The sequence below is a fragment of the Ascaphus truei genome, chromosome 20 (genome assembly GCF_040206685.1).
Source record: "Ascaphus truei isolate aAscTru1 chromosome 20, aAscTru1.hap1, whole genome shotgun sequence".
Taxonomy (NCBI): domain Eukaryota; kingdom Metazoa; phylum Chordata; class Amphibia; order Anura; family Ascaphidae; genus Ascaphus; species Ascaphus truei.
In genome coordinates, this window is record NC_134502.1 from 12,487,873 (window position 1) to 12,501,186 (window position 13,314).

The 13,314-nt window shown below is 44.6% G+C and overlaps 1 protein-coding gene across 1 annotated transcript; it reads left to right on the forward strand.

Annotated features, from left to right (window-relative positions):
- The first annotated feature begins 2,794 nt into the window (after positions 1 to 2,794).
- PET100 (PET100 cytochrome c oxidase chaperone) lies at positions 2,795 to 12,013 on the forward strand. The gene is made up of 4 exons (XM_075577273.1): positions 2,795 to 2,944; positions 7,560 to 7,646; positions 9,861 to 9,893; positions 11,768 to 12,013. The coding sequence occupies exons 1-4, from the start codon at positions 2,918 to 2,920 to the stop codon at positions 11,855 to 11,857; spliced, it is 237 nt and encodes a 78-aa protein (XP_075433388.1). The 5' UTR covers positions 2,795 to 2,917; the 3' UTR covers positions 11,858 to 12,013.
- Positions 12,014 to 13,314: the final 1,301 nt, after the last annotated feature.

Consider the following 13,314-nt stretch of genomic DNA (forward strand, 5'->3'; position numbering starts at 1 on the left):
AGTCCATATCTCCGGTTCTGGAATGACCAGAGGGATGGGATTTGGGTGGCATGTAGCCAAGGTTCCGGATTTAATGTATGACCCTTCCCAGCCCTCTCCGAACAACCAGACGGAGTATGGACGAATGTAAAGTTTGTTGGATTTTCCCCTAGACTTCAATGGTGGCGGTTTCTCCATTGAAAGCCTATGGCGGGAAACCCCATTGACGGCAACGGCGGAGCCCGCCATTCAACGCTATGGCGGCGGACCCCGTTGATTTCAATGGGGAAAGAGTGAAAAGCAGAGATTCATTTTTTAAAGGGAAGTATCCTGTATTTTAAAAATGTGTTGTAGAAAGTAGCTGAAGCGCTCAAATGCAGGTGTACTGAACAAAAATAAGCCAAACCACTAAACCAGGGTACTAATAAATAACATAGTACTTAATGTGTAATAGTATGGGTACTATCCTCCTGAAGACAGGTGGTAGATGGTACAAGCCCACTCACCCTCAGTCTCATCGGCAGGTTCCCCTGAAAATAAGCAATACTCACATCCTGGTGGTAAGTAGGTAGGCAGGCTGTGCAGCTACAATTATGCAATACAGGAAAAGGGAGACCAAAAGCGCACCAGCACAAACGGAGCAGGAAGGACCCAAAACAGAAAATAATTAAAAGGGCACTTTAATGTGACAAAAGACCCATCCAACGCGTTTCGAACGTCACAGCGCTCTTTTTCAAGGATCCTTTTTTGGTGTGTATTATTAATAGCCTGTCACAAAGTTACCGTCACAATTATGGCGCACGCGCTTCTGCTTTTTGTTTTTTAGACATATATATACAGGGCCGCAGACAGATTTCCCGGGGCCCAGAACTACAGTTCTGCCCCCCATCCCCCAACAGTGTTGCGAGTCCCATTTCACACCTCGCATGCCTCCTCTATTTCCTTCTCTCTTCCCATGTATCTCTCCCCTCCGTCTCACCTCTCACTCTCCCCCCCTCCATCAATTACCCCACTCTCACTCAATCCCTGCCCTCCCGCCTCACATATATTTATCTCCCCTGTGTCTCATTCTCTTTATCTCTTCCTCACTCACCCCTCTCCTCTCACTCTCCCCCCTCCATCAAGTACCCCACTCTCACTCATTCCCTCCCCTTCTTACACAATATATACCCCAAAAAACACCCCCCAATGCAAAAAAATTCCCACCCCATTACATATAAAAAAATCCCCACCCCCGCAATTCATATAACCCCCCCAATACATACAACCCCCCACCCCCCCCGATATATATATATAAAATAAAAACAATACATATAAAAACGCCAATACATATAAAACCCACCCAATGCATCTAAAAAAGACCGCAATGCATCTAAAAACAAGACTGCTATGCATCTCAAAAAAGACCCAATACATTTTTTTTTTAAACAATACATAGTAAAAAAAACAATACATATAGAAAAAAAACAATACATCTAAAAAAGACCCCAATGCATATAAAAAAAGTCCCAATACAACTAAAAAAAAAGACCCCAATACAACTAAAAAAAGACTTCAATGCATATAAAAAAAGACCCAAATACACCTAAAAAAAAGACCCCAATACATCTAATAAAAGACCCCAATACATCTAATAAAAGACCCCAATACATTAAAAAAACTAATACATCTTAAAAAAAGACCCCAATGCATTTAATACTTTTATATCATTATTGCTATTACTTTTATACATTTTGTATTGATATTATAGCAGAATGATTTTTATTCTTAGGCTGCGAAGTGGCAACGGCGCTGCAAGTACTTGAAGTCCGTCACAGGTGCCCATAGGGGGTGCGACCCCAAAGGCAATACGCAGCGACACAGTGACCAAAATCGTTGTAGTCAAAGAATGTTTACTTTGGCCAGCAACGGCAGCGTGACATCAGCGGTTCAGCCGAGGGCAAACCGCTCGCTTGACGTCACGAGCCACGCCCCCTGTCGCCCTCCAGAGGTCTCCTACACCTAGGGCAACAGACGGCGACGTGTGATTTCACGCGGTCGCGTCGCCGTTGCCATTACTATAAGCGCAGCCTTGGGCTGCGGCCCCGCTAGCGCTGACCGCGCTCATGCTTGACAGCGGTGACATCACCAGATCTCCAAGCATGAGCGCCGGGTGTCCTGGCTATTTCGGAAACGCGCGCAAATGCGCGTTGCGGGCAAGTTGAGCGCGCTCGAAAGTAAAAAAAAAATTGTTTACCCAACTGCCACAAACGTGGGTGAGCGTGCGTGCCCGCGCACGAGGGTGCACCACATGAGCGGGGACTTACATATATAGATATATGTAAGTAAAAGCGGCAAGATTTCACTAGCCGCTTTTTGCTGCTCAGCGCTAGCGGGGATGCAGTTTTATAGGTGCATTATTGTTATTGTTCTCATTATTTTATTCAACGTATTAATATTGAAAGATGTATTTGTTATTATTTGAACTTGAGGTTAGTTTTATTAGTGGTTGTGTTATTGGAATTATGTCATTATTATTCTGTATTAAATATTATAACTATAATTATTTGTATACATTATTTTGATTAATATTATTATTGTTAGATTTATTTCTTTACATAGAAATATTAGTATAATCTCGATACACCTTATTAATAGAAAATTGCATTATTATTATTATTATTATTATTATCTATAATCATACAGAGAGAGGGCCAGCCGGCCGGCCAGCCCTACCCTTGTCAAATCGGAGACTTTTGCCAGAACTCAAGATGGAGGCCGGTCGCGTCACTGCCAGACAGCGGAAGAGAAGGGGCAGGAATAATACTGGCCAATCAGCTGCTAGCGCATTGAGCTTCGCTCCTGCATAGTTCTGTTGACCAACCATGGCTACGCAAACTGACAGGCGCTGAGACCAATCGAAGGCGAGGAGGCGTGGCCTGGCCGCGGTGTGCTAAACATGGGGGTGAAGCTGGAGGTTTTCAGGGTAACTATCAGATTGGGGCGACAACACGTGACTTTAAAGGGTGCAGTGGGGAGGTAAATGGGGACTCTAGCGGCGTGTAACGCAAAAAGGGACTCGCGTGACGTCATTAACGCTCACTATGTCTTATGCTACTATTTGACCCCCTCTCAGGGAATATTATGACGCCACTAGCCCCTATTGTGCCCAAGGTACAATATTACGTAATTACCCCTTGTTTTAACTTCTTGCCCTTTAGAGAAGGCGTAATATACCTTAATTAATCCTTGTTGTACCTCCTTGGCCTCTAATTGAGGCATAATATGACACAATTACCTCTAATACCTTTATACCCCCCCCCCCCCCCAACCCCCCCGTATAGGTGTAATGTGACCTCATTAACCCTGGCTGTACATTACCCCCATGTTGTAGATGGTATGTTCAGTAAAGTGCCCCTAGGACATAATTTGACCCCTGCAGTGCCTTATATGACTTCCAATTGGATATTATCACAGTCCAAGTGGCTCAATTGCAATCCTAACTAAAGGGCAATAAGAGAGGTGCATGGTCAAAGGTATAAACGAGGACCAGCATTACTGCAAGTTAAATATTTATTTCGAATGATCATTCTAAATAAATATTAAAATTGTAGTGCTTTTGAGGTGTATATATAATCTATCTCTGTTTATTTGTATAGCGCCATCCATGTACATAGTGCTTTACATCAGTAATACATGTTACATAATAGGAATAAATGCTTCAGACCGAGTAAACATTAGGAAAATGAGTCCCTGTCTGGAAGAGCTAGCAATGTAAGCCTTAAGTAGGGAGAACTTACAGAGACAGTAAAACGGGTGTTAGGGTAAGTGCGTATGCAAGGGGTAATTGAATATGAGATCTATAGTACAGTACTAGCCAAGGGAGCTACCTAAATGCTTAATTAAATAGGTGTGTGTGCCAACAAAATGGGTCTTTTCTGATTCTTAGTACGCAGGCCAGCACGCAGTTTAACCGCAGCTCCGTTTTCCAAGATCGCAGCAAGATATATTTAAAACTGTTGACTTTACCAGTTGATGCTGCTTTCATCAACTCTAAGGCCGCGTCCATACTTAGCTCGACGCGAACAAAAGGCCTTGCCTCTATGAGGCAGGCCATAGCGCGCGCGCGCGATTGCTGAGCGGACAAAATTATTTTGTCGCGCGAGCGGTTCAGCTAATGAGGGCAAACCAGCTCAGTGATGCCACGACCTCCGCCATACCTCCCTGTCCCGTCTCCCCCTAGGCCACAAATCGCCTCTGCGGCAGGAGCGCGCGACTAATCCATGCTATTTGTATTTGTGGTGGTATCGTTAGTTTTTGGTTGTACTTGTTTTTAGGCATGTCTATTTAGGCCCTGTATATCCACCTATAAGTAGTCGTACTAGATCATGGGATCTACGCCTCACTATTTTTGACCGGCTGGTCCAGGTCTTGTGTATTAAATACAGACCTTATTTTTGATGAGGTATACATTTAGCTCTTTAGGTTACTTACATAGGGGGTTGTTTTGCTGTAAAGTGCTTATTTACATTTTAGGTTTTGTATCCAGTCAACTGTCATTGAGAGGACATTGGTTTTAATTGTGTTTTTTATTTTTTCATATAATAAATATTTTGTATTTTTTTATATACATATAGTGCTTATTTGATGGATATATATATATATATATATATATATATATATACCCCGCTTTAACATACGCAATGGGACCGGAGCATGTATATAAAGTGAAAATGTACTTAAAGTGAAGCACTGCTTTTTCCACTTTACGATGCATCTACTGTACTGCAAACATCATATACATGCAAAACTGATGTAAATAATGCATTTGTAACTAAAATAAATACATTATGCTTTATAGAAAGAAAATCTTTAATGTCAGCTGATTTTTTTCTTACTAGTGCCCCCACAAAATACATACCAAAAAAAACCAGACAGTGGACAGGAGGGGGGGGAGACAGTGGACAGGAGGGGGGGGAGACAGTGGACAGGAGGGGGGGGAGACAGTGGACAGGAGGGGGGGGGAGACAGTGGACAGGAGGGGGGGGGAGACAGTGGACAGGAGGGGGGGGGGAGACAGTGGACAGGAGGGGGGGGGAGACAGTGGACAGGAGGGGGGGGGAGACAGTGGACAGGAGGGGGGGGGGAGACAGTGGACAGGAGGGGGGGGAGACAGTGGACAGGAGGGGGGGGAGACAGTGGACAGGAGGGGAGACACAGTGTCACACACTGTCACACACACGTCTCAGTCCCGTGCGGCGCTCAGCGGAGCCCTTCTGGGGCGCAGGCCCCGCCCCCCCCCCCCCCCCCCGCAGTCCCGTGCGGCGCCTTTCTCGGGTGCAGGCCCCGTCCCGTCCCCCGGTCCCCCACCGCAGTTCCGTGCGGCGCCTTTCTTGGGCGCAGACCCCGCCCCCCCCCCCCCCCCCCGCAGTTCCGTGCGGCGCTGCACTCTACGGGTGAGGGGGTGGTGTGGTACGGGTGAGGGGGGGTGGTCTGCCCCCTCCCGGCCGTCCCGCCCCCTCCCGGCCATACGTTCAGCCGCTTGGTCCCGGACGGTTGCGGCGGGAGGCACCGGGGTGAGGGAGGGGAGGCGGGAGGTGGTGTGTGTGGAGGGGAGGCGCAGGGGTGTGAGGCGGCGGTTTGGGCGGGAGGTGGTGTGTGTGCGTGTGTGGCAGTTGGGTGACGTCATAGAGCCACCAATCTGATTGGCCAGAGGCTGGACCAATCAGATTCACCACATGTCGTTTCAACCCAATCTGATTGGCCAGATGTCGTTTCACGTTTCAACCCCACAACTTTTGAATTTATATATTAAGATTTTATTTTAAAGCGGGGTTGGGGGCGGGACTAGGGGCGGGGTTGGGGGTGGGACTAGGGTTGGGGGTGGGACTAGGGGCGGGACTAGGTGGCGAGTAGATTTTTTGGTTCGGCGAGTAGATTTTTGGGGGATTTGTCAAACACTGTGTGTGTGTGTGTGTGTGTGTGTGTGTGTGTGTGTGTGTGTGTGTGTGTGTGTGTATATATATATATATATATGTATATATGTATATATATATATATAGATATAATCAAAAAATAAATAGATGATACCGTTCTGTGGCTAACGAAATGCTTTTATTTGTGCGAGCTTTCGAGATACACTGATCTCCTCTTCCGGCGATGTTAGAATGAATGAATGAAGCAAGCAAAAGCTATACTATAAACAGTGTCTATTGGAATGTTATCTGTGCTGGTCCTTCCCCCGGTGTGGATGTGTTTTATGGCTGGAGGTGTCAAAAGGTTCCTGAAAGCAAGTGATGAAAGAGTGTGTATGTGTATCAGTGTGAATTAACATGAATGGAGAGAAAGAAAAATGTATGTTTTGAAGTTGAGTATAATTCCAAACGAGTGGGATAATAGATTAGTATATAGGGTTATTTTTCACCTACTTTCGCCATATAATCCATTTGGTAATATTAGAACACATTATCTTGAATCACTGTTCAATTTATACATGGATTTTTCAGATCCATTATTAGCCAAATTTAGACACAGTCAGCTAGTATTAATTATACTCATATAACTAAGTGTCAAATAAATTCAATCAACTCTTTAGTATTAAATTTTGTCATCAGATCTACCCTCCTCAAGCCATACTCATTAAGTGCAAATTATTATTCTTATCGTCTCAGTTTAATTATATCTATTGGGGTATTTGATATCTCCAGATACACCCTTTGGTTATTTTAATCAAGTCAGGACATCAACTGTAAGTTTGTTTTAATATATTTTACTATATTTATTCAATTATGAGTGTTATTATGTTCATATGTTATTATGTGTTGGCATATAAGTAATTGTGGACACCTATCATCAGGTGTTCAAATATCTAATCAATGGGACTATTCAGTCATACAGATTGCCCACACATTTTTTGCCTACCAACCAATCTACCTAATTGGACTCGTGGGTGTGTATATATACTTCCTACCACACACCCAGAGCCCTTCCCCTGAAGAAGTCAGTCTGCCTGATGAAACGCGTAGGGAAGGTGTGCAGTGGACCTTCATAAACGCTTACTCCAGAGCTGCTTGGAATTCTACCGGTCCGGCATCCTCCGCCATCTTTGTGACGTCATCCGCTGGTCCGCGACATTCACCGTCCCCGGTGGGAACAAAAAAGCATCTGTTGGTGTGCACCCGGGGAGAGATCATCGCGGATGGCTGAACACGTCAGTTCCTGCATGCGGTGAATTGCAAAGGCAGCATACAGATCCAGAGGTGTCACGGAGCCAAAGACAGCAGTGAAGCAGCGTTTTCCTGGTCATTGGAGCATGAGTATATCTCATAAAATGCTTTTAATTGTTCTATGTTTGTGAGTTCATTTTTATTGAGATTTTTGGGCATTAAATATATCGAGTTTGCACAGTAATGCACTAGGATTTGGCGCTTCTTTTCTTCTATTTTTTCTATATATATATATATATATATATATATATACAGATGCAAGTGTACTTCTACACGCACACACATATTCTGCTTGTGCTCACTACCGACTGTCCTCATCTCTACACACTCCTTCCTGTTCTCAGCACTCAGGGTTCCCTCCTCATGTCCCCACAGATGGCCTTGTATCTGTCCTTTCCTGTCACCATGTTCTGGATCTCAAACCAGGCAGAATACTTTGAGGAGTATGTTGTGAAGCGCAAGGTGAGTATCTCCTCTATCACCATCGTGTTTGTGTGTGTGTGTGTGTGTGTGTGTGTGTGTGTGTGTGTGTGTTTAGCATTATGAAGGAAAATAAATAACAAAGTCCCAACTCCTTTCAATCCTAAAGAGAATGAATAAAAAGCCACAAGGTCACGTTGATACACTGTTTATTTTATATATATTGGTCTGCTGATTTGCGCCCTTTATTAATTTTTGTCTGGTTATATATGTGGTAATCTTAGTGTAAGGTTAGGAATTTTGAGGCTGCATTTAGGGACCTTTATTTAACTACTTATTTTGATGTGTTGTGTATCTAAATTTTCTTTATTCTTATACATACACACACGCACGCACACACACACACACACACACACACACAAGTATAGGCAAAATCGCAGTTGTTGCAATGGTTTTTGTTACCAGCAGGGGCTGGTAAAAAAAAAAATACACACAAGTAAAATGACGTGAGAATATATCTTTTACAAAATACACAATTTTGGCATTTGCAGCTAGTGAAGGAACCGTCCTTCCACAGTAAATCCTGTCAAGAAAACACAGCACAGAACCCCTCCGATCGTGTAATATGTTTTTAATATGAACAAAAAAGTGCATTAAGCCAAATTTATATTCTTACTATTTAAATTCATTTAGAGCTTGTCACATCTGCCTGATGTAATATTGGGCCACTCCTGCATCAACAATACTTATTGAGCAGCCTTTGCAGCTCCAACTTCCTGTGTAATGTCCCGAGGAGCCTTGTAGGGTCTTCTTGCTGCAGGTGGATCTATCCGTTGCGCCTTGCTGTTTCTCCCTGCGCTCCTCTACCTCTGAACGGCATATCTGTCGGTCAGAGACCATGAACACTCTGGGGATGATGTCAGTTCAGCGTGCCTTGTTAGGCTGTGTCCATAGACACTGCAGCCGTTCGTAGGCTGAGGAAAACCGGTGCTTTCCCTGGCCTTAGTACGCGCGCTGTCCGGGGGCGGGCCAGTGACGTCACGGCGCTGGTTCACCCTCATTGGGCGAACCGCTTACGTGACCGCTCTATCGCACGAGAAATCAGTTTTGACTGATTTCACGCGCATCGCGCACCCGCTTCCGCAAGCACGCTGTATAGACGCGATCACTTCCTTTAGGCAGTCTGATCGCTCAACGCACGGTCAGCCCCTCTATGGACGCAGCCTAATATGCAAGACAGGAGTGCTGAAATTCAGACCCAACGCTTTTCGGAATACTACAGTATATTGCTTCCTCAGAGGTATATAAAGGTTGTGAGCCATTTGCTGCTGTTCGCTAAAGCTTTTCTATTTAAATCTGAAACTCACCAGCCCCTTTATCCCCTGTAGCCAATTTCCCAACTCTCTGTCCATGAGATGCCTGTGAATTGACTGTATAACCTCCTGCTCGTTTAATGTAACCATGTATTGTTATCAGAATTCTTTGCCCAGGACATACTTGAAAACGAGCGGTAACTCTTAATGTATTACTTCCTGGTAAAACATTTTTTATAAATAAATACAATATTGTGTGATGGTTGTCTGGAGCGCCTTAAATAGTCCATTAACCCCTTGAACATCCAAACAGAATTCACCTCTACCCAAGTTATGTGTTTGTGTTTTTTCTTCTACCTATACTATCATTGTGCTTTAGACTAATGTTAACAGTTGCACAATTACATCTCAGAGGGCAATAATAGTATATACACATGTTTTAATTTATGTTTGTTACAAGTTGGTGTAAAAGACATGAAATATACAAGATTAACACACACTTTGCACATATATGGAGAAAAACAATATACAGGCATACCCCGCATTAACGTACGCAATGGGACCGGAGCATGTATGTAAAGCGAAAATGTACTTAAAGTGAAGCACTACCTTTTCCCCACTTATCGATGCATGTACTGTACTGCAATTATTATATATGTGCATAACTGATGTAAATACGCATGTGTAACAGGCTCTATAGTCTCCCCGCTTGCGCACAGCTTCGGTACAGGTAGGGAGCCGGTATTGCTGTTCAGGACGTGATGACAGGCGCATGCGTGAGCTGCCGTTTTCCTATTGGGTGATATGTACTTACTCGCGAGTGTACTTAAAGTGAGTGTACTTAAAGCGGGGTATGCCTGTATGCATGTACACACATTCATACACAAACGGGCTAAACTCTCAGATTGGCTTTTCACTCATAAACCTCTTCTCTTCACAACAGAGAGAGATCTGCCCCCCAGAGCAAGATGAGCAGGTAAGGATGAGGCTGGCTGCTGCCCGAACTGTACTTGTGCTATGTATATACAGTACGTGGAGTGTGTGTGTCTGTCTGTGTGGGGGTGGGGGGTGGGAGGGGGAGGGGGAGCTGAGGCTGGAACTGCTGCTGGTTATACCTACCTATGCTTTGTATACTGTATACGGGGCCACCAACATAATTTGTGGGGCCCAGGACAAATTTGAAGAATTATTACGAAATAATCACATTCTGTCTACTTTGCTCCATCATGTTTTTCGCTCTCCCTTTTTTTCCCCCCTAGTCTCTCTGACCCCCCTCTCCATAATATCTCTGATCTCACCCCCCTACCATGTCTCATTATTTTCCTTCCAATATTTTTTTCTTTTTACTTTTCTTCCCTGAAATGTGCTTTTTTAAATTGCGTTTAACCCTTATCAATGTCTTCCTCTTGCCCCCCTTGTCCCTCTTATTTTCCCCTTCATGAGATTTCTGTTTAACTCTCACCTCCACAACATGTCTCTCTCCTCTCCCACCTCCTGGCATCTCTCCTCCCCCCCCCCTCCAGCATGTTTCCCTTTCCTCACCCCCCCCCAGCATGTCTCTCTTCCCCCCCCCCCCTCCCCAGCATGTCTCTCTTCCCCCCTTTCCCCAGCATGTCTCTCTCCCCTCCCTTCAGCATGTCTCTCTTCCCCCCCCCAGCATGTCCCTCTCTCCTCTCCCCCCAGCATCTCTTCTCCACCCAGCATCTCTCTTCCCCACCCAGCATGTTGCCCTCTCCTCTGCCCCCAGCATGTCTCTCTCTCCTCCCCAACAGCATGTCTCTCCTCCCCCCAGCATGTCTCTCTCCTACCCAGCATCTCTCCCACCCCAGCATGTCTCTCGCCTCTTCCCCCCCCCAGCATGTCTCTCCTCTACCCCCCCCCCCCGCATGTCTCTCTCTTCCACCCCCCGCCCAGCATGTTTCCCTCTCCTCCTTGCAGCATGTCTTCCTCTCTGCTCTCCCCTCACGTATTTATCTTATTTCCCCTTCGTGTCTTTTTTCCTCCCTCTTCTCTCACACATGCCATTCTCTTTATTTCATCCTCCATGTTTCTCTCCTCCCCCCCCCATTTCTTTTCCATATTTCCCTTTCATTGTTATCCTTCCAGAATGTTTTTTCCCCAGCATCGTTTTCTCGTTTCATTCCCCCTTTGTCCCTTATGTCTTTCTTTTCCCTCTTATGTATTTCTCTCTTGTACTTTATTTTTTCTTGTTATTTCCGTCTTCCCTTTTCATGTCTGTATTTCCCCCTTCTGATTTAACTCTTCCCTGCCGCTCACCTTTCGCAGCCTGCCACTCAGGCTGCAGCCTCAGCCCTACTCTGCTGTCCTCCTTTCCCCGACCACTGACCTAGGCCCCGACCACCTACAGAGTCTCTGCAGAGAAAGGGATTTCACCTCAGTGATCTTCCTGCATCATACAGCTGCTGCAGAGAATTGATGTGTGGGCAGGGAGAGCCAGGCCCCTAAACACACCGGGCCCGGTACAGCAGTTCTGGCTGTCTCACCCCTATCCGCGGCCCTGACTGTACATGTCAGGGTTTAGCAGTGTGTGAGAGGGGGAGACTGGCAATGCTGCTGACCATGCTGTACCTGTGCGTGTGTGTGTGAGAGGAGGCTGGCACTGCCTTTGCGCGCTGTAAATCTTTTATATTAAAGCCATTGTCCATTTTCAAGATCGTCACCCTCTAGCTGAAGGTTGACAGGAGTAGTAGTAGGATCTTTGAGGCCTGCTGTTTAGAATTGAAATAGTGGTGTGTAAATGGAGGGTGCCACAGTTGTATGTGTGAGGGGGAGCCTGGTATTGCATGGGGACCATTAATGACCCTCGCTCCTCCCTTCTTGCACCCACAGAGAAAAAAACTGGAGGAATTCCAGGAGCGAATGAGACAGAAAAGAGAGGAGAGGCTGTTAGCCCAAGCTGAGAGCATCAAACAGCCCTAACACCTCTCTCCTGGGGCAGCTGGAACGCCCCCCACCTGCCCTCCTTCCCAAAACACCCATATCAACTGCCCCCCAGCAGCCTTATAATGCCCCTTTTCATGGCATGTAAAGTAATATTTTGTACAATATAAAATAAAAAATATTAATAGGATGGTTTCTAGGATCCTGTCATGTTAAAAGGCAGGGGCTTGGTCTTAACCTGCCAAAGTGGCCAATTTCCGGATGAAATTCCCCATTTAAGTGAATGGGGATACTACGATCAAAAATGGCTCGAAGCCCCCTAAACTCTGATTTACTCTGCAGTAAAGATGTCCCTAAGCTGGAGAAGGATTGAGTTCCTTTCACTTCTCATTCTTTTTCAATCACCCTCTCTCTCTTTCCCCTCTCCCTGGAGAAGCTTTTAATCCCATATATTTATCTGTTTACTCTCCCTTTATCTCTCTCATTCTCTTTGCGCAGGAGAAGACTTTAGTTCTATTCATTTAATGGCGCACTCCAAGTGGTGATACGAACACGTTTCTTGAAGTAGGTTAACATTGTGGAATTCTGGAGACATAGCTGCGCTCACAAAACCCTATTAACTAAAAGAGTTAAGAGAAACAAGTAAACATTAACACGAGGTGTGACTTAGACCAACTAGTGAAAATAATTATAATAAACTAGCTAACAATTAGCAGCTTATGAGGACAGATACTACTGTCTGTTAGCGTAAAGTCGGCAGTTGTATAATAATGGTTAATAGTAATATTTATTTATAAAATGTTTTACCAGGAAGTAATACATTTGAGAGTTACCTCTCGTTTTCAAGTATGTCCTGGGCACAGCATTATAAATGACAAATACATGGTTACAAATACATAGTTACAATGAGTGAAAAGGGTTATACAGTACATTATATACAAGACATTATATGCACAGTTAAAGGTAATATATATATATATATATATATATATATATATTATAGGCGTATATAACAGTTGCAGACCAGATTAAAAAGTGAGACAGCTTTAGTTTTGAAAGAACTTAGACTGGTGGCAGCTTTCCGAGTCTCCAGTAGACTGTTCCAGTTGTAGGGTGCACGGTTATGAATCCCATATTCATTGCTGGATCTAGGTGTCAAGTAAATGTTACAAAGGGGTGAAATTTAGTAAGGGAAGTAAAAAGGGAGGAATATAATAGCAATAATGCTAGTATGGCAATATGCAGGAGAGGAGAGGTTGCTGTTGGTAGTGCAAATGCTTGAATGGCCCTTTTCTATTTCCACAACCTAATATATAGGAAGTAGATTGAAATCGTGGTATCTCTAATCCCTAGATTTTAGATATGGGCTCATAGGCGTCTCTACCCTCCACCCCCCTTTCTCACTTACGTTGATAATATATATATATATATAGTTAGAAAGAAGGCTATCCTTAGGCCTTGATTATACCAAGTGCTTCCAGGCAGCAGCGCTATTC

Excerpts from the sequence above, each read along its gene's own strand:
- PET100 (XM_075577273.1), top strand. The coding sequence starts at position 2,918 with ATGGGGGTGAAGCTGGAGGTTTTCAGG. Across the intron at positions 7,647-9,860 it reads AGTATGTTGTGAAGCGCAAG|AGAGAGATCTGCCCCCCAGA; the intron begins GTGAGTATCTCC and ends TCTTCACAACAG. Across the intron at positions 9,894-11,767 it reads CCCCAGAGCAAGATGAGCAG|AGAAAAAAACTGGAGGAATT; the intron begins GTAAGGATGAGG and ends TTGCACCCACAG.